Source organism: Mesocricetus auratus, unplaced genomic scaffold (genome assembly GCF_017639785.1).
Source record: "Mesocricetus auratus isolate SY011 unplaced genomic scaffold, BCM_Maur_2.0 Super-Scaffold_100026, whole genome shotgun sequence".
In the NCBI taxonomy this organism is placed as follows: domain Eukaryota; kingdom Metazoa; phylum Chordata; class Mammalia; order Rodentia; family Cricetidae; genus Mesocricetus; species Mesocricetus auratus.
Genome location: NW_024429207.1, coordinates 12616934 through 12638910, shown reverse-complemented (window position 1 = coordinate 12638910; position 21977 = coordinate 12616934). Strand labels below are relative to the sequence as shown.

At 42.4% G+C, this 21977-nt stretch overlaps 1 protein-coding gene and 1 long non-coding RNA gene across 4 annotated transcripts in view; both read left to right on the top strand.

The window, feature by feature from the left end:
• The first annotated feature begins 793 nt into the window (after positions 1-793).
• Positions 794-4445, top strand: LOC110340301. Its single transcript, XR_002382083.2, has 3 exons — positions 794-887; positions 1181-1278; positions 4265-4445. It is a non-coding gene; the product is annotated as an uncharacterized LOC110340301 (long non-coding RNA).
• A 9476-nt stretch (positions 4446-13921) lies between these two features.
• Positions 13922-21977, top strand: part of Slc7a2 (solute carrier family 7 member 2) — a 57897-nt gene continuing 49841 nt past the window's right edge. Inside the window, exon 1 of one of the 3 annotated variants that reach the window (XM_013110805.3) lies at positions 13922-13991. In XM_013110805.3, the coding sequence (XP_012966259.2) occupies positions 13947-13991 (45 nt within the window). In that variant the 5' untranslated portion in view covers positions 13922-13946. Of the gene's footprint in view, positions 13992-14258; positions 14423-14482; positions 14922-21977 lie in introns of those variants that run through there. The other 2 variants (XM_005066643.4, XM_013110806.3) reach the window with 2 other exon arrangements.

Sequence of the window (21977 nt, the reverse complement as noted above, 5' to 3'; positions counted from 1 at the left end):
TATTACTTATATTTGTAGTTATCCACTCTGTATTAGTCTCCTGACATTAATTGAGCTCCCATCTCATGCTGAATGCTCTTACGTATTCATCATGTTCAAAGCATTTCTTACCCTTTGTGCATCCTCACGTGACTCCACAGATGTGGCTGTGAACTAAGTCACTTTTCACAAGGAATATGTTCAAACTACATTTCCACAAATTTTAATGTGCTCTGGTCAATGAATTTTATGTTTCCACTGAATTTGTGCTGGATGGTGGTGATGCACGCCTTTAATCCCAGCAGTTGGGAAGTAGAGGCTGATGGATCTCTATGAGTTCGAGGCCAGCCTAGTCTACGGAGCTTGTTCCAGGAGATTCAGAGCTGTTATATAGAGAAATCCTGTCTCCAAAAACCAAAAACCCAAAACCAAAATATAAAAAGAGGACAGCCTGTTTTACAGAGTGAGTTCCAGGACAGCCTGGGTTACACAGAGGAAACCTGTGTAGGAAAAAAGAAAAAAGAAAAAAACACCAGAGAGACAAAAGAATTTGTTTTTACACAGCATTTCCTGCCTAGACTATTGAACCACCTTCCAAACAGTTCCCATTCTAAGATCCTGAGTCTTGAAGGTCCACCATTGTCACCTATGCTCAGTAGGAAGAGTCCAGTGCCTTATTGCTCAGGGCGATGTGTTTCTGTGGATTGATGCTGTTCTCTTGAGAGTCTTCTCCACATCCTAGCTCCCTACCAAAATCTCACTTCCTTTTCTCTCGACAGCTGCTCTTCGTCATTTCTCTTTCTTCTGGATAAAACCTCAAGGTTACAACAGAGACTGGGGAGATGGATCAGTCAGGCAAGCACCGCCTTGCATGTGTGAGGACCGGAGTTCATATTCCTGGAAACCATGTAAAAAAAAGTACATTGGCATGCATAATCCTAGCACTGCAAGGCGGGATGGGAGGTGGGAATGGGCAAATCCCTGGAGGCAAACGAGCACCTCCATCCACAGATGTACTCCATCCACACGTGTGTGTGTGTGTGTGTGTGTGTGTGTGTGTGTGTGTGTGCGCGCGCGCACGCACTATCACCAAGATCCTATCTAGTTTGGCAGTTTTCATTCATCCTAAGAAGAGGGGGTTATTTTAATTTTCCTTGTACAGATTTCTCTGTTCAAAGTTCAACCCTTGTGACTCTCTTAGGATGAAATTCCTGAAAGTCACTCCTGCCTGGGACCTGTTTGTTCCTTGTTCTTTCTGAGACAAAATGATCTTGGAAAGCAATATCTCTTCTGAATCAGGTACAAATTGCCAAAGCAATTTTTGATGTCTGTGGTCTTTTATTCCCTTCCTTCCTCTCCTCCTAGTCCCTCCCCACAAGCTCCCTCCTCTCCTCAGCAGGTTATAGTTTTATTGGAATGCATAGGTCTATTTTGTTGTAGTATGACTAACGTACATTACAATATTCAGCCATTTTCTTGTTTTTCTCTCCTTGTAGTGTTACATTTATGTGTCTTGAAATTTTATGATAAAAACATCTTATTTGATTATTCAATAAATTATTTTCAAGTCACAATGCAAACATACTTATTTTCTCTTTTAAATGTTTTTCTTAATTTTTGAGACTTCCAATGTATTTTGAGCATATCCATCCCTCTCTCCTAACTGCTCCCAGATCTGCCTCCAACTCCCTATCCATCCAACTTTATGCCTTATGTTTATTTTTAAGCCTCTCATGTCACATTTGTGATGTTCAGACACTGTTGGTTGTGAGGCTAACTCCGGAGCTTGATTGACCTGTCTGGGGCCACACCCTTAAGGAAAACTGACTCACCCTCTCTCCACAGCTATTAGTTTCCCATATGAAATAAATCTCAAACTGTACCTTTACCCTTTCAGCTTCTCACACCCATTGGTGAGTAAGCAAAAGTGAAGCCCTCGTTTCCATGTAGAAGAAAGCAGCTGGTATGTTCAGGGAAGTCTATCCTGAACGTCTTTAGCAAGGGGCTTGCCCTAGACAGTGACACATGTTTACTGATTGCTATTGTTTGGACCTGGAGTGTTCTCCAAAAGCCTGTGTGTTAAAGCTCAGTCCACAGTGTTATTGAGAAATGGCAGACACTTCAAAAAGTTGGACCTAGTGGGAGAACTCTCAGTTCATGGACAAGAAAGGAATATTGGAACTTGGGCCCCTTTATCCTCCCTTTTTTATCCCTGACCATGGCATGAATGCTGCCTTGCTGCAAGTCCAAAAGTTAGGAAACTTCACACATGTTAAAAGCCCATTTTAAATGCTTATCCACAGGTGCATAAGCACATTCACACACACACAGGCACATACACATAAAATTGGCAATAACATTTTTGGATGATAATGTTATAGTCTGTATTAACAAAGAGTTACTTCTCAAAATGTAGCCCACAGTGATGAAACCTACTGGGGTTACACAAGGTACAAGCAGCCTAGCCTTATAGGGCTACAACATGGATTTGCAAAATCACTGTCTACTTCCTTGCATATTCCTGTTAACCTTAGGTTATTTATGTAACAGCCTAGGAGATGCCTCAGTTGGTAAGGTGTTTGCCATACAGGCACAGGGGCCTGAGTTCAGATCTCCAGCACCCACATAAAAAGCTAGGCATGGTAGCTCATGGCTACAGCTATGAGTGAGGCATCACAGACACAACTATATCCAGATTCACTGAGAGACCTTGTCTCAAAAAAAGGTGGAATGTGACTGGGGGATGCCACCCACTGGTGACCAAAGGTTTCTATTCATCTGCTCACATGCACACATGCACATCCATGTGAAAATGTGCATATACATGCAAAATACAATAACAACACATGGCCGTCAAGCTTTCCTAAATATGAAGTGATAGGAAACAGCCTGTAAAACCGATGCTTACCCCAAGTACACACGCACATATCCACATACACACAAAAAAAAAAAAGTTAGAGGTATGGCTGTTGAAGCAGCTTTTACTCATGCAGCTTTTGCTGTCCTGAGTGGCTTTCTCTAACACTGAATGCACCCATTGAGTCATATTTTAAAGCAGGATCCTCTATGATTCTATATGCGCCTCCCAGTCTAAGCACATCGGATCTGGATAAAAAGGGACTGTCAGATTCAATTTAGTCAGGATTGCCTCTCTAACAATACTTCAAAGATTTTATTCGCATAATTCATACAGGAGGATTAGAATATGCACTGGATTAAAAAGATTTACTTTCTGATGAGCCTGCACAATCTTGTTGCTAATAAACTCCTTTGTATCATTTCCCACACAAACAACTAGAGATTCTCATGGGAAATTTGCCTATGTAATTTTTAGGTCTATATCTGTTTAAAAATGAACAACAAAGTAGCATCTTTAAAAGGAAATCTTACAGTGAGTAGCTTTGGGGGCTTAATACTAATTTTGATGTATTTCCATTGGCTGCATGATTGCATGAGTAAACTCAGTAACTGGCAATGAGATTCCCCATAGCAATTCAACAGACACTGTCATGGCTGGCTGGCTGGCTGAGTCTCTCTCTGTCTCTCTCTCTCTGTGTCTGTCTCCACCCCCCCCCGTGTGTGTGTGTGTGTGTGTGTGTGTGTGTGTGTTCCATGCTCAGTTCAACGGCTTACCTCCTACCAGATCACTAGTTAGTATGTAATATCTGGCAAGATGAACATTTTGATGTTGACTATGTGGCATCATGGGAATATGAGGTTGCAGCCTCCGCATGAAGTCCACGAGGTTTTCCGAGCTTTGTGATTAAACACATTTAATTTTTAAAAACTGAGTAAGTTTTTGTAAATTCTTAATAATGATCACAAGCCTATAGATGTTATAGCATGTGTGCTGATTAATCTTTTTGTTGACTTGATCCAAGCTAGGGTCAACAGAAAGGAAGGAACCTCATCAAGAAAATGCCTCTTTCACATTGGCTCATAGGCAAGTCTGTAGGAGCACTTTCTTGATTAATGATTGATATGAGAGTACCCAGCCCATTGTGGGTGCTGCCAGCCCTGGGAAAGGAGTATTGAGTTGTATACGAATGTAGGCTGAAGCTGGGCAGTGGTGGCACACGCCTTTAATCCCAGCACTCGTGAGGCAGAAGCAGGTGGATCTCTGTGGGTTTGAGACCAAGCCTGGTCTAGCGAGTGAGTTCCAGGACATGCTCCAAAACAATACAGAGAAACCCTGCCTCGAACCCCCCCCCAAAAAAAGAATGCAGGCTGAGCAAACCATGGGGAACAAGACAAAACTCAACTTATTCTATGATCTCTGTTTCAGTTCCTGCCTCCAAGTTCTTGCCTTGAGTTCCTGCCCTGGTTTCCCTTCATGATGGACTATAAACTGGAAGACAAATAAACCCATCCTCCCCAAGTTGCTTTCCGTCATGGTGTTTTATCACAGCAACAGAAACCTAACACAGCATGGTTAAGCATTTAAAATTAAAATATAATTTCAAGAATTTTCCTCCTGTCTTATTTTTCTTCTGGGTTGCTTTTTGTGTCGAGGTTCCTTAAATGGTAGTCATGCTAGGAAGATGCTAGACACTGGTGCTATAAGCACAACTCCCAATTCCATTGGGCCAGTAGCAGTCACGGGTCACACTCTGGCCATCGCTGCTGCTGACACACAAAGGTGGCCCCATAGATAGAACTATTGTTTAAGGAATTTTTGGGCAGAGAAACGAGCTTTAAAACGGCCAGTCCTCTAGAACCCTAGTGTATTAGCATATCGAGTTTCACTATATCAAAATATCCGAGGCTTTGTAAGTTATAGAGAAAAGAGATTATTTAACTAACAGCTTTGGAGAATGAAAGCTCAATATGGGCTCCATCCTGTCAGCCAGGATGAGGTGAGTTTGACTGAATTATTACAGGGCAGTGATGTCATTGGATGCACACATATGTGAGAGTAGTTAGTTGTGCGTATAGAATAGGTCACAGAGTAGAAAATGAAGCAAGAGAAGAGGCCAAGGAAGCCAAATTCACTTCACTATGATGCACTCTCAGCACAACCAATCCCGTTCCAACAGAGACATCTCATTCCCAAGAGAAAGCACCATGCGGTCCTAATGGCCTCCCTGCCCCATGTACTTCCAACACACTGATATTCAAATGAACTGCAAGGTGCCATATTATTTACATGCATCACCTGAGAATTACAAGTTTCTATCTGTTTTATTACTTATTTTTTTACTTACTTTTGAAACAGGGTCGCATGCAACCCAGACTGACCTTGAACTCACAACATAGTTGATGATGGCCTGAACTCCTGATCCCCCTGCTTCTGCTTCCCCAGTGCTGAAATTACAAGTGTGTACAACCACACCTGGATAGGAAGTATTATTATCATTAATTTGTGTGTATGTACCCACGTGTACAGGTTCATGTATGTGCATACGGAGGAGAGAGTCTAACACAATCACACTCTAACTTCCTTTTGGAAACAGCGTCTTTCACTAACCCGATGCTGCCTGATATGGCTACACTGGCTGGCCAGCAGATGCCATGGGTGGAATCCTCTTTCCTGTGCCTCCCCAGTGCTCAGGTTGCAGGTATGTGCTGGAAAGCTTGGCTGCTTTGCAGGGTGCTGGTGATTGAACCCAGGTCCTCATGCTCATGCAGCAAGCACTTGACTGACTGAGCCATCTCCAAGCCCCTGAATTTACTTTGTCTTTTAAGTGAAATATAAAAATATTTTATTAGGCTGGAGAGGTGTCTCAATGGTAAAGAGTGCTAGGTGTTCTTCCAGAGGACCCAGGTTCAATTATCAGCACCTTCAGGCATGCACATGATGGAAAGACATACATGCACACAAAGTACCCATACTCGTTTATTATTATTATTATTATTAATTATATTAATGGGATACATATAATGTTTTAATGAATGTATACAATGAATATTGCTTAAAGCATTTAAGCATATCATCTTCTCAAATATCATTCACTGAGAGTTGAGAGCCTTCGAACTCCTTTTAGTGCTTTAAATGCTCTATACATTATTGTTATGGCTGGTTGCCCTCCTGCAACAGCACATTGGAGTTTCTTATTCCTATCCAATTGTAACTTAGAACACACTGATCGGCTTTTCCTATCTCTCCCTGCCAATTTACTCTCTCAGTCTCTCTGCCTCTATCCATCTCTACTCTCCAAGGCCTCTGGTACCTACGATTCTATTCTCAACTTCTGTGTCATTTTTTTCATATTCACTATATGAGTGAGACCATGTGGTATTTGTTTAGAATTAAGAGACTTTTTAGACCTTAAATTGCACTGAATTTTAGACCAATGGAGATATGAACCGATGGAAGAAAAGTCCTTTGCAGTTTAACTTGTTCATGGTATTTCTTAATCATTTAGAAAAATTAAGTACCATTATCCCTCTGTCATTGGAATAATAAACTCTATATAATATACTTGTAAAGATTCATGCTCAAAAAGCATATGTTTAGTTAAGCATGTCAGACTAACATGATTTTTTGATCTGCAATCATATCTTTATTTAATGATCCCCTTTCCAGAATTTGATTTATGAAAATATCAGAGAAGAAGCCTCTGCCTTCCTGGTTCTCTCTTCTCTCTCTGTCTCTGTCTCTGTCTCTGTCTGTCTGTCTGTCTGTCTCTCTCTCTCTCTCTCTCCCTATCTCCCTCCCTCCCTCTCTTCCTCCCTCCCTCCCTCCCTCCTCCACCCTCTAATTCAGATAAAACACAAGAATGTACATGTTGTAGAACTCTATCCTGTTACCACTCGCTCGCTACCATTTTTAAGTTAGAGCAGCTGTGATTATCCACAAGCCATCCTCACTGCATGAGGCCTGTTAGTATTTCTTCAGGAACCAGTCTCTGGATGGTTGGCAGACCCTTACCTGTGATCACAGCAACTTCCTAGTCCTTCCCTCCTGTGCCCCCTAATGCTCGCGTGTATGTGATCCTACCCAGTGGTACATGGTCTTGGGGGTGACGGGTGTTAGGATGCCTAGGAGCCGGACCCGGGAGGTGAAAGGTTAACAAAGTGGAGACTCCATCTGTCTACGTTTCTGGAGGTCACACTCCACACTTGGGTGGGGCTTTAATGTGATGTAGCTGTTCTGCGATTACCCATGGTCCTGTGACCAGCACCTCACCCATCCCCCTGCGATGGGGCGGGGAAGCCCAATAGACTCAATGTTTCATCAAGGTGGAATTATTTCTTTGGTCTGTTTTCAGGGTCTTTTCTGGGGTAAACAGACATTTGTTCACAACTTTGCCCCAGGAAAAATCACACAAGAGCACATTCTCCCCTAAAAGTTTCAGGAGAAAAGGCCCAGTAGCCACACACAACACGGTTTTACTTATCATTGAGACTAGGAATAAACAGCCTTGGAGCCCATACCTCCAGCTCTAAAGTGTAGCTGAGAAAGATACCTAGCCGGCCTCCCAACTGAGTCAGCTAGCTCAGACTTGTTGCAAAGCAAAGCAATGGGTGGACCAGACTCATTATTAAAATAGGCTCCATTTGGGATACAGAATTTCAAGGGCGATTGCTTACTGTGCTGAGGAGTATCAGTCCCTGCCAATCTCAATATAAAAGAAACACAGAGAGCAACTTAAAAAGATACAGTGATGCATTCACCACCCAGAGACCCTTGGGACCACACACACACACACACACACACACACATCACCAGCTCACAGGGTATTTTGAAGCACCGATCCTGTGAGTCAAAGCCAGACTATTAAAGATATCAAAGCTGCACAGAACAAGGAACCAAGCAAGGATCCCTCTCCCTTCCTCTCATCACTGCAGGATAATTTAGTTTTCACGGTTTGATCTCAAAGAATTTTTCTAATGAGGTTACAGAGAAGACCTGGAAGGTGCCAGACAGTAACCTTTTCCAAATTGGTGCTTTCAGACTGGAATTCACAGCACTACCCAAGGAGCTGTTGCTAAGAGGAAATTGGAACTTTGTTACTTTTTTGTAGGTTGGGCAAATGGTTCTATTATAATTAGCTATACAGATGTATGAGGTAGATAGCAAGACTGGGTAAGGGTCCTCTTCCGTATCTTAAAAGTTCTACTGCTTGCCTGTCATTTTCTACTATGCTTCATTCCTTTAGGACGTGGAGGCTCGGTAATTGTGTGTGGTCTCAGAATTTGGAATTGAATCTGCCTCATTGACCTCACAAGGGGATTTCACGTCATTTTGATGCTGCCCTTTTGCCAGCCTGGAACTTGAGAAAAGCATGGCTTCAGAGGACCAAGGAAGGAACGAATGGACAAAGAAGCTGACAGGGCCTCTAAGAACAGACAAGCGCATTGCAGATAGAACTCATTCCTATATTTTGGGACTGAAGCATCCTCCTTTTTGTTTGATCAGTGGATGACATCTTCCTCCCTGCAGATAGATCCTCAGTGAAGTGTTCTTAAATGGAAGATGACTGACTCTAACATGAACTTTACACTTACTCATAGTAGCCCCCAAAATAAAATAAGGCTGAGAAAAAGACTATGAAGCCAGTGTTGACATGGTGAGCTAAAACCATTATGTTCCCCTTAGAACAGCTTTGTTTTCTCTGTCATTTTGCTCTGGCCATCACATTGGCAGGAGGGAGGTGCCTAGAAATGAAAACCAAAGACATCTGGAAACATGGCTGAGTGAGTAAGGTAGACCATCCACCCAAGCTTCCCCGAGACTGAGAAGCTTTCTAGGGAATGGATTTGGGGTGCTACTACTGAGAAAAAGCACAATAAATGGTGAATCTATCCAAGTGATTATTTAAATAAATACTATGTTCATTCACCTCAGAAGTTGGGCAATTGATTCCAAAGGCTTAGGGATTACACACAGCAGTATCATTGTCTACATACATTTGAGAGAACGCATACAGCAGTACCACTATCTACATACATTTGGGGCACATATTAGAATCCATGGTCAGAAGAGGGAAAAGATTTGGCTTACAGCATAGATATCTTTATTTTCCATTCAGGTTTGGAATGTGCTTAAGAAAGGAAGAAAGCAATGATGCATAGAAGCCATTGTGGAGTTGCCTGAATTCACAGACACAAAGGACATGTGTGGACCCAGTTCAAACAAAGCCACAGCATTCACCTACATTGTTTTGGTTTACACATCCTATCCCAAGCCTACTCAGTTCCCCTAACTCCTCCTCCATCCCAGCATCCCAGAATCTCTTTCTTTTTCTTCCACAGATTCAGAAGTGTTATCTATCCTTTCCGGGTCTTCTGGAACTCAATTTCTTTTTTTTTTGTTGTTTTGTTTTTGTTTTGTTTTTTGGTTTTGTTTTGTTTTGTTTTGTTGGTTTTTATGAGACAGGGTTTCTCTGTATTGTTTTGGAGGCTATCAGTCCAGCCCAGCCTCGAACTCACAGAGATCCACCTGCCTCTGCCTCCCGAGTGCTGGGATTAAAGGCGTGCACCACCACCGCCCAGCCTGGAACTCCATTTCTACAGAAGAGCACCCCTGACAACTTCCTCCTTTGATCTTCCACAGAGCTACTGTTTTCTTGGTCCACTACTTGTGTCTTTACTTGATTCTCAGGGCTTTATCGACTCAGTGTGTCTTCAGACCTGAAGGAGGACTAATATTTCTTTTTCTTTCAATTTCTTTTCATTTATGTCATAGCGCCTAATCCAGCATAACTTGTTGTCAAGTGAGTGCTACCCACAATAAAGTAGATCACACTGAAAAAGACACATAGGAGTAAGTCAAATTCATTCTAATCATATCTATAGGTAGCCTAGTATATTCAAAGTAGTATTCCAATAAGTTATCAGCATGAAAAAATATTAATGAATCATTTTGCATGGCTTTGATTCTAAGTTTTTAAAATTCAGTGTGATTTGAAATAGCTTTCATCTCAAGAATAATGTTTAAGAAGAAAGATGTAGAAAGATAATCTAAGAAAGAAATTAATTTGTTTGTTTTTGGATTGTGTTTCTTTTTTTTTTTTTTTTTTTGAGACAGGGTTTCTCTGTGTATCCCTGGCTGTCCTAGAACTCACTATATAGACCAGGATGGTCCTAAACCAGGAAGTCTGCCTGCCTCTGCCTGGCAAGTGCTAGGATCAAAGGTGAGTGCCACCACTGCCCAGCACATGAGTTTGTGGTTTTAAGCAACCTAATTTTTTTACAAGTTGTTTTTTTCTATCCAAGTCACACAATTTGTAGCAAAGATAAGAACTGAGGCAAAGTGGCTTTTGGGACTGATACCATCAAAATGGCTAAGCCCAAGGAATAGATGACAGCCAAGAGTGTGATGAATATTAGAATGATTCAAGAATTAATATGCAAAAGACCACAGTTAGTATGCAGAACAAAAAGTTATCAGGTTTGCAAAAGAAACACTAAGAGATCACAGAAACCAAGGAGAGCCTAGATGTATTTCAAGAAGCAGCAGAGTGGAGAACAGGAGATACAATGTGTGTGGGAGCAGAAGATCTGTTAGAAGTGGAGTGGAGAGACTTCGAGAACAGTGACCATTGCTGAGGGAGGAAGGAGGACTTGGATCAGCTAAGATCTTTTCTAAAGCTTAGCTCTGGGTCTTTAAAGCTCCACAGTAACTAAAGACATTTGGATTGAGGAAACTGACTTTCCCCAGCAGATACAGACCCAGCAGGAATCCTGGCAGAAGGAAACAGAAACCAGCACAAGGTTGGGTGGAGATCTGGGCAATTCTTGATTAATGGCCAATGTAAAGAAAACTCAGCAACAAGCCAAGTGACAGAACACAGGGAAATTTGTAGGGAAAGTACTGTTGGGACTCAAAACTGTTTCAAAACCTTAACTTGGTCTCAGTCAAAAAAAAAGGCAGAAAAAGATTAAAGATAACTTGTCATCATAAAGACGTATTGAATGTTTTTTTTCAACCTTGTCACCCTTCTCCATACTCAGTATTTCACACTTGGTCTTCAGTGATGGTAAAAGTGAACCAGGTTCAATGGAAAGTTGACTTTAAATGTGTTTTTTTAAAGGGTAGTGAAGAGCTTCAGCAGCCTGAGAGCCCTCTAATTTGTACTGGCTAGACCTCTAGTCTAGTGTTTATTCAAGTCTTATTTTGTTATGACCCAAACATCACTATTCAACATCAAATCAGTGCACAAAATGGCAAATGTTTTTAGTTTGTATTCACTGAAGCAGCTTGAAGATAATACAGCCATAAACTGGAACTTGTAAGAATCAACTCATTTGATCTTAAATGAAATCCTCATTTGTGGGCCTGAGAATGCCTTTGGGCTTGACAAGAGTGGTAGGACAGGGCATGGGTTTTATTCATTCATGAAAGTCCCTTGAAATTCCCTGTAATTCCATCAATCCTTGGGCGCTCAGATGTGCACAAATGTTTGTGAAATCTGGAAGATGACAGCCTGGGTTGTCCTCAAAAAAGAACATGTTGGACTCTTTCATTCCTAAGGGGGGGAGGTTTACAGACATAAGATTTAACTTGCTTTCAAAACCTCCTGTTGTGTTTTCTTGTATCTGTCATAGTCTATATTAGAGTCTAATACTAGATCTGTGGATCCCACTCTTTCTACATCCACACATCTTTTGCAAGTTGAGAAATAACCAAAGATATGATGCAAGATTTAGGGTTAATCAATTATTTCACACAGAAAATATGATATCGGTTATGCATGACATTAAAGATTAGTGTGTCAAACTTCCTAGCCATTATGCTAGAAATTTGTTATAAGTGACTTGTTTATTTTTTTGTCTCACAGAGAAATACCTCTGATTAGTTCCATGTAGACACCATATATAGAAGCTTCAGGAAACATCCAAATCATGTTGACTCAATCAATGGTATTGTGACAGAACTGGCCATTTCTAGATAATAGATCACTTTGTTTCAACTCATTGTACTGCAACATAATCTCTGATTAAGTATACATTTGGATGTCATAATGTACTTAAATAAAAATATATGGGTGAATGATGTGTCAAATGTTAAAAAAAAAGGTATTTCTATACTTAGAAATGGAGGTGACAGGCCAGTGATTCAAAGACAGTATAAAGAATTTGTGGTAACATAGTCCTATTGTTCTGACACTTGGGATGAGGGCAAGATCATCTTTGTCTACATAATGAGTTCCAGGCAAGTCTTGATTACTCGACACCCAGCTTTTAAAATTAAAGACAGTGCAGCAGGCAAGATAATAGAAAGAGTCTGCTCAGAGTCACTCTATGGGCTGTATTCAGGGGAAGAGGGGTTCTTCTCAGGCAATAAGACAGTGTTTCAATGTTCTATCACCTTGGTCATTTGAGTTTTATGTGATGGGATACCCGTGTAGGTCTCGTATCTGGATGACTAGGCAAAAACCTTATTATTTTACTAAGAAATAAGTTCTGCGGTGCAAGTCAGTTGTTTTTTTCCTGGGACTATCTGTGTAAAAGCACAGCTACTGAGGGTCAACTCCTGAAGGTCTGAGTTTTCATGTTAAAGAGTGGAATTCTCTATCGTAACGGTGTGTGACCCTAAGGTTGGCCTGTGTCGCGTCTGCTGCGCGGCCTGTGTCCGAGAACATGCGGAGGGTGTCGGGGATTGACAACACAGAGACTTGTTCAATGATGTAAAGAAAACTTTAAGCAGGCCCCAAAAAGGCTCAAGAAAACTTCCTAAGAAAGGCTCCCACCAGAGAAGCTTCTGCTCTCTCCTCTACCCTGGCTGGTTCTGCCCTGACCCCAGAGGTGGATATGTGTGGGTTTTGAAGGTGCGGTTAGTCTTTGGACAAGGTCGAGGTCAGGGCGGTTTCCGTGGGAAGGCCTTTTCCAGGAACTTATTGTATCGTTTTTAGTAAACATGTTTTTAGTAAACATTGTCTTACAGCTGCCTACTCCCAGGCAGAAGGGGAAGTGGGTCTCTGCTCAAGGTCTGGTGTTCCCACAGGCCTGTAAGGGCCAATTCTTCAGTCCTGCTAGAAGATAGCAGTGGCAGGCACTGTGGGATCCCAACCTACCTTGACTCAAAAATCAACCTTGTTCTGAGGTTGGAATAACCCAGCATGACCATCCATTGCAGAATGATAGTCACAAAACCCTGTATTAAAAAAAAAAAACGCTTAGTTTTTTTTTTTAACAATAGATCTGCTATCCTTATAAAAATCAATGCGGTATCTTGAGGCTTGAGAAGTATGGAACTGAGTTTGAGTGGGTGTTTGGTGTCAGTGTCCACGCGTATTAGTTCACAAGATGTCATTAAGGGTAGTTTGCATAGAGCATCTGTGATAAAATGTAATGTGTCTATGCTGGTCGCTTTTATTCTTTAGCACATTTGCTCTCGGTTTCCTCGTAGTCGCTCTCTGTGCCTATCTAAAGACTTGGAATTCCTCACTGAGAACCATGGTGAACTTCATTGGATACATTACCTCTGAGGATGGTAACACAGCGTGTATGCATGTACCATTTCTGGAGCAAACGCTACACTATTCACATTTTCCCAGAGAGGTACGCTCTAAAGGATGATTAGAAATTTGCATTTGTACGGCATCACATGAGCGGGCACGTAACTAACATTATTAGTAGAAGTTGAATAAAGAGACCTTCACAATATAAAGTTGAAAAGAGAAGCCCTTCCCACCAAGCCATAAAAATATGCAATAATATTCTATTCTGGGCCAATGTTCTGCTTTGTTTTGTGTTAAAATAAAAGTTTCACATTGTAACTTTAATCTTATCAGAGATTCCTAAAGTAAACAAAATAGCACCAAACGTGAAACCTTCATTGTGTAACTTCTGCTTTTACTGGCTAGGAAATACCAAGTATCATTTTCTTAAAACCCACTTCCAAATAACCATGACTGCCTGCCTAGTCACAAGTCTGGAGTCCTCGAGTTTTTATTTCCTTAGAGGAAGTGGTGCTATTTGACCAACACTTCCGGTCTATTATCATCATATACTATTACCCTTATGTTCCCAATTCTCAGTAGTAAGAGACAAAATCCTGCTTACAAGAAACTTCAGAAATGCCCCTGAGATTGGGCTCTGCCAAGGGAAACGGGATTAAAAAGGTAAAGCTCTGTTTTTCAGACCCACGCCCACCCAGCCAGCAGCTGGGGCAGAACCACGTGTGCACAGCCTGCTCCTGGGCACACCGAGGCGCGGAGCGGGACACCGCCATCCTAGAGCTTTGGCGCGGGGCCGCGGCTGAGACAAGCGCTCCCGGCGGGGGTCCCGAGCACGAGGGTAGGGGGCGGGACGACCCATAGCCCCGCCCATCTCCCCGCCCCTCCGCCCCTACTCAGAGGGGCGTCCACGTGCCGAGCCCGCCTTCTGCAGCGCGGCGGCTGCGGGAGCTTCTGTCTGCGCCGACCTGGAAGGTGGCGACCGCTCCTCCAGCTTTCTGGAGCTTGGGATCCCCAGCGCGCTGCAGCCGCTCGCTCGCCGGTCCCAGTCCCAGTCCCTGTCCCCGTCCCCGTCGCGCGGCCCGGGAGCTGCCCCAGTAAGTTGCAGAGAGTGCGCGGGGGACCAGAGGGGGAAGCGGTGGGGCGCAAGCCTTCCAGGCCGCGTCCAGCTGTGAGCAGCTGGAGGCCGCGCTCCGGCAGATGAGTGAGTGAGCGTCCGGGTACTGCGGGCGCGGGCTGCAGCCTCTGACCCTCGCCCTCTGGGCTGCACCCTGAGCTGCCACCCTCCCTCTCTCGTCGGTCCCGGTGCCGCTAGCTGACTCGCACTCCAGGAGTGTGCGATCCACAGAGGCCACGCGGGTCGCAGAACTTGGGATAGGGTCTGACACTGGGACTCCGCTAGAGTCCACAGTCACTTTAGTCCTGGGGGACCCTCAGTATCTCTCTCCGGGAGGGCAGCCGGTCCTCACACCCTGCATACAGAATGGACCTCCCCGAAGTCGCCTTTCACTCCCTTGGGATTCTTGATTTAAATTTGGAACAAGGCTTGGATCGCTAGAAGTCTTTTCCCATCCTGCTCTGGATCTGGTACGACAGGTAAAATGTCCTACTTTGCGTGGGGGAGGTCTGTATCGATGTTTTAAATGAAATGAGTGCAGCGTTAAGCGTTGGAGTTGTTCAGTGCCTTTTTAATCCCGTTTCCCGAAGCCTTCAGCCTTGACTGCATTAAGCCCACCTCCTCAGGTGGCAGGTTCCACTAGCCTATTCCACCTTCTGCGGTCGCATGTATGCAGTATGCGGTGTGTAAGGTAATCCTGCCGTTATTTCAAAGGAATATGCTCAACAGAAATTGAACGGTGCTCTCAAAGTGGAAACTGCATACATGCAGAAGTAAAAGAGTTAATCCAATTCAAGCTTTTTAAGCTCTGTAAAACTGTCTTCAAAGATCTTTGGGTCACAACTCCTTTGGGACTCAAGAATTAGATCCATGTGGACCAGTTCTTTGCTAGAATGGAGCTATCAGAATCTAGTACTTGGCCCATGTAGCTAAGTGTGTCTTGCCTGAAACTTCATTCTTTTAAAGCTTGTCTTTCTTTTCTACCTCCCACTAATTTTACCTCCGCAGTAAAGCGAAACATTTTGTTGTCTCTGGTTAGGGGTTGTGCAGGTGGAGAATATCCTGGGTTTTTTTATATGCTTTTTGTGCTATCCGATTTTTTTTTCTTCTTCTAATTTCACCAAAGTAGCATGAAGAAATGATACATGGGCCCAGAAGAACATTTTTCCCCTTATGCTAAAAAGTTGGCAACTGTCCAGAAGTGAATCTTGGAGGCAGCATTACATGTGCTTGCGGTTTTTTGTTTGTTTGTTTGTTTGTTTTTCAAGCTTTCTCCTTTGCCTCTTGGTTAGTGAGTGGCCTTTCCCTTAAGGCATTTGAATCTTTTGGGATATGTCATGACCTGGAAAATCAGTCATGCCAGAGCTTCCTGGTATCTGCGGAGATTCAGTTTGCAGAATCCTGACCTTCGCTTGGTCAGCAAAGCCCTTTTGATTCTAGTCTCCAGTTTTTATCGCTGGTCTCCAGTTTTTAAGAGCCGGGAAAGAGGAATGGGCGGCTAGGCAGGCAATATGGTAGCTGTGGGCATTTTAAAAGTCTGAGAACTTGTTGAGTTTTTTGCCTTGTATTTCCATATCCCTGGACCCCGTGAACACACGTGTCTGGAGAGTTTCAAAGCTAGTGTCTCTTCACTACAAGCTACTCACATTTGCCGAGCCATTGGCCTCCTCGCTCTTCTAGGTGACTCCGGGCCGGCCTTTTGTGTTCTCCTACCTCTAGTTCAAGTCAATGTTATTTCTTTTGACTCTTTTGGCCAGAGACCCTCCGAGTAAGTGGCCAGTTCTTCTCCCTTCCCCCAAATACTCTTCCCTAAAGGTTTTCTCTGGCAACTGCCTATAACCTAGTTAGTGAGTTCATATTGTTCTTTTACTGTTGCATTTGTTTGCTCCTGTTGTGTGTGGAGGTATGTGGGGGTGTCCAGAGCCATCTCCTGGTTTTATCTTGGCGTCTTTCAGAGACAGCATTCAGAACCAAATTCTCAAAACACCCTCATGCTGCTATTTGCTTCATTCCCCCCCCCCCCGGACATCATATGACCATGATCTTGAAGTCTGCTCTCTTAATAGATGGCTTCTGGGGTGCCAAACAATTAGCACAAAAGGACGTTTTTCAGTTGAATGTGTTTCTAAGCTTTCGTGTTTGATATTGTGTGCCAAAGGAATGCTTCGTCATACGACTGAAAGCAGAACAGCCTCACTCTCGTTATGCTTACCTAAACACCTGAGCAAATTTAGATGTTTACCTTCTTCTGAACCTTTACACAAATATTCAAAACTGTGTCTATACAGCCTTGAACAATAATAAAAACCCAAGAAACTCTTCCTTTTGTGTTTTTCTGTTTCACCTAGTGTGACGTAACATGTGTTCAGTGGGGCTTTATTGTAAATAAATGGCAACGATTCCAACAACTTGAGAAAAACATGTTTTGTCTGTCTTCTAATATGTCCATGTCGTCACTGAAAGTTTATTGGGCCCCTACATTACGTCAGGTATTGGGTGACCCAAAATTAATTCCTGCCTTCATGGAGCTGGTCCATAATCATTCTTTTCATTTGGGAAACTCTTCCATGATGGATTTTAAGAATAGTTTGTTGTCGTTAACTGTATAAAAGTAACAAATCTCAACACATTGGCTTGAGTGCTGTGTGCACAAAATGATGGCTGTGTTGTGACATTTGAGGATGGTGCTGCTATTTTGTTATCAAAAGCATGTGTGATTTTGTTTCACATACAGCAACAGATTTAGGTAAACATGCTCATATATCCTTTTACTTGCTTTTCTGGCTCTTGTCTTGGAAGTGGTAGCCGTCGCTGTGGAAATATGAGTGCTACTTTGTGAGAACCAAACCCAATGAGAATTCATCTCCGGCAGGCAACAGCTAGTCAAGACAATCCCAGCTTCATGTACTCATTTTTCTTGTCTAACTCAGTAGCTGTGAGTGTTCAATGCTAATCTGTGGGGGCAGACAGAATACTACTGCTTTTTACATGCTTACAGACACTTTTAGACAGTAAGTGTCACTTTCTGAAGATTTCCCCTCTTATGGCGAGATTCTGACTGGTAAGTATGGTTAATGTCAACTTTAAAAGCTATCTGAGTTGATGTGGCTTTTGTTGAAAAGACTGGCTTTGAATGTGTGGGTCATGTGTCTTCTCTGTTCTTATTGCACTTTTCAGCTGGGATCTCTGTCCTTGCAGAGAGCCGAGGTTCTGCATTGTACCAGGCAGATGGAGATATGATATGTTGTTGGAACCCTTGGGCTTTCTCCATGAAAGGAGAGGTTGACTCACCAAGCTAGAGGCTGTCATGTATTCTCTTTTATGCTTTATGCTTATCTGCCTGTAAAGGAGTAAAGATAAAAGTTGAATCTCTGGAATGAGCTTTAAAATGAAAAGCATTTCTGCCCATGCTAGGGGAATAAAATAACACTGTGTGTGCTAACTCCTCCCTTCAGAACTGACTCTGATCAGAGACCCTGCAACACAGAGAAGGAAAGAAACCCATAACCTTTCTTCCAGGAATTAACCTCATTGTTTAAAATGCTTGTTAAACAATATTTAACAAGAAACGTGCATGGCCCTTGTTGGTTTTTACTGGTTGGTCTCATTGCTGTGGGGAAAATGCTCTTCTTTGCTGAACTCATACTGGATTTGAGACTCCAGTTGTCACCCCACCGTGTTTAATATGGCACTTCTTGGGCCACGGAGATGACCTTCCAGTGTCCATCTGTGGGACACAGCATATAGACCTTGATGTCATGTCATCCAGGAATGCAGAGCAGTATCAGAGTCAAGATGTTCCCTTTGTTCTAGTACTTTGCTGGATGAGAAGGGTGTTCCTATTTAAGATAATTGGGTCTGTTGTACTTAAAAACAGGTGTTTTCTTTCTTAATGCCAGGTAATAAACCTTAAAACTCGGTTGTTATTTGTTTTGCTTTTAGTGGAGAGAAAAATGATGCTTGAGTTGACACCTTGATCATAATTTGGAGATAATTGCTAGTGAAGATGTCTTGCTATGTCTGTGATGCCTTCTAGTATTGTCACCTTGGCAAACAGTGACAATGGTGCTAGTCACTGGTAGAATCAATGGCTATTTTATATTGAACCAAAAGGAAAAATTAGTATCTTTCTGATTTCAGCAGCATTTATTTAACACGAATTTGAGGCAGATTTTCTAAATGCATACAATTACCTTAAACAAGAAACAAACTTAGGATACTTGAGCAGTGGTATCTAGGTGTCACCCACAATGTGTACTTTCCCAGAGAATGTGGATCCTGTGTTGTTTCTCCTGCCCTCAACTCCCACTGTCCAGTTTATAGAATGTCTGCGTTCGGTGAAAGCAACTTACTATGCTTCTGAAGTTAACATGATAAATTTACGCCGACTACTATGTAAAAATGCGTGCTATTTAATAGTGATATATTAAGCCAGATGACTGAGTGCAATTTCTAAGTCAGGATTCCCTTCGAATAAAGCTTTACAACCTCAATCCCAAGAATATCCTATGAGACATTCTGTGAGGAGTTTTCCATAGTTAGAGATTAGTTTTTCTATTGCACATTAATACCTGTTGTATCTGTGTATGTGTGTGTGCGCATGCACATTTATGTTTGGCTAATTTAGTTCACAAAATGTTTGTAATTTGCAGTAGCAGTTGTCATGATTTTAAAAAAACAGTGCTAAGCATGGTACAGCACCTTCAATTCCCAGCCCAGCACTGGGAAGGCAGAAACGGGCAACTCAAGTGAAAAACTCATCCTGATAGTTTGTATCAACTTGGATAAGAGCTCCCCTGGGAAGAGTCTGTTTCTGAATCTCCCGGTGGTTCTATGCATTAGTGTTGCCCGCTTTGTGAGCATGCTTTCCACTAGATAACATTTATTCAGTGGAAGAAAGAAGCTGTGTCATGGTTGATGGGATTTACAGATATTTGGTATTAAGCTTTTCTCCAACCGGGCGGTGGTGGTGCACGCCTTTAATCCCAGCACTCGGGAGGCAGAGGCAGGCTGATCTCTGAGTTCGAGGCTGGGCTGGTCCGACAGCCTCCAAAACAATACAGAGAAACCCTGTCTCGTAAAACCAAAAAAAAAAAAGTTTTTCTCCACCTGTCCCACCCAGTTTCTTTCTCGTTAGAAAAGATCACCCCTTTCCTAGACATTCAGTTTCTACAAACTGGAATAAGAATCCCACAGTACAGGAGCCATTATTGATGCCTTGGGGAGAAACCTGGAGAGATTCTGTTGAGTCTGCCTGGGGCCATTTTGGTTATTTGTTCTGTCCCCTTGCTGCTTTAAGATGGCCTACAGATTCTAAGGTGGGCATAGCATTTGGGGACTCACTGTGAGATCAACTGGTAGAAAGATAAGGTTTTTCCTTCCCTGTAATTGATGTGATCAATTAAAGCAGATCAGACTATACAAAGCAGCATGGGTTGGGAACAGGCTTTTCCCAAGGGAAATCATATCCAACTTGATACATGCTATCAGGAAGAGTTTGCCTAGTGAAGTAAGGATGACTGGTCTCTTTGTGCCACGGTGAAAGTGTCATAGTTCCCTTGAATCTCCAGAATGATAGTCTTTTCTCCAAATTCTCAGATTCATGGATTTCAGCATGTCTACAGACCAAGGAGTGAATTTGACTTAGTTTTAGTAAAAGATTGTCTTGTTTGAATGAGTAACAATGATATGTAATATTGCAGCATCTTTAAAATGACATTGAGATCCAGTTTCATGGCTCGTTGTACATCTAACGTAGAAATTTGGATTTGTGGAAATCTCTGGAATTTCATAAACTTGTTGAATCCAAGCCTAACTAAATGCTAGTAGCAGGGAAGGAATGTGTCACTGGAGCAAATGACTACTTTGTAGCAGCCACTCATTACATTTGCTTAATAGTGTGCTGAACCAATGGCAGCAAGCCCAGAGGGGGATAGTTACAATTTCTCTGCTGAAGTCCATCTTTTTCAGAGTTTGTGTGGTTGTGATTTGTAATATTTGGTTAGGGGGGTGGAGGAGAGAATGAAAGGCCCTCTGATGAACTGCATTTGTGGCCCAGTGTTCATGTAGGGGGAATGAATCTTGTATGTGGGCTCTTCATCAAGAAAAGAACAGAGAGTGCCCTTGCATGCCATTGAGGAACAGTAGTGGGTGTTGATACAATTTGTAGTACTAGCTGTGTAAACACATCCTAGGCTGGTGCCACGTTAACTCCTGAAACTGAACATTTCACCTCCAAAACAGTCATGTTCCCAGAGGATGAATGCATGAGTAAGGCTCATCTGCACAGAGATGTGGTTGGTTTTATCACATAATGATGCTGAGACACAATTGTGGTAGTTGGTTTTGCATCCCAAACTCTCCAGTACATTTAAAACTGCCTAGTGAGAAATGTCTGAAGATTCCCAGTGTTCATTTCTAGCATCCCTTTCCATGGACAGCTACTGAGTTACTGGCACTTTCTTCATTCCCAAACACAGCACTAAACAAATGTGAAAAGGGAGAAAGCATCTGAGAATGACAATTTAGAAAACTCAAATCCGGGTCTTGGGAAATAGAACATCGGAAATCGAGATGGCGAATCCAGAGCAGAACCTAAGAATTTAGGTGTGAAAAAAAGTACACGAGTGTGTGTGTGTGTGTGTGTGTGAAAGAAAATTATATATTGCTAAAATGCACACTTCATGTAGAATTTTGCAAGTGGGAATCAAATTCCAATATCCATTTAAAAGTTTTTAGATTTAAAATTTTTTAGAACCTAACATATTTAGTAGAGTGGCATTTTGAGGATGCGAATAATTTTAATTAATTAATGGCATACTTTACAAGGAAATGAAAAATATAGGCTTAATCTGGAAAAGGGGACATTTTAAGTATGGGTTTCAAACTGTTACAGCCAGTAAGAGTTAACCCCCCCCCACCCACACACACACACAAATGGCACTTTTGAACAAGTGCTATTTGACTGGGCTTTTCTGTTAGCTCAAAATAAAAGAAGAAAGCTGTGTGGGTTTTTGCCTTTTCAGATTATCCTAGGTAACAGCTGGTTTGCACTTAGTTCAGTGACCCAAACAAAAAAAGAGCAGACTTTGCATAAAATTTCTGTTGATAGTGCATGTTGGCCTCCCTGAAATGGATCATATGAACTTTCTGCATAATGAATAGCATATTTACATTGTTTGGATCCTTTTTTTCCCTGCTACAGATTGCAAGAGAGATATGAAAAGCAAACAGCCCAGTATTGTCACCTTAAAAGTTATCCTTGTAAATTATTTAGAATAGTCTTCTATTTTTCTGCCTCTAGGTAGTTTTCATGCCTTCATTACCACTAAATGTGATCTGATCAATGATCTCACTACCACTACCAGAAATTGTACCAAATTGCTTTTCACAGGGGTTTTAACTTTTAAGGCAGGCCAGGCAGTGGTGGTGCACGCCTTTAATCCCAGCACTCTGGAGGCAGAGGCAGGCGGATCGCTGTGAGTTCGAGGCTGGGCTGGACTGACAGCCTCCAAAACAATACAGAGAAACCCTGT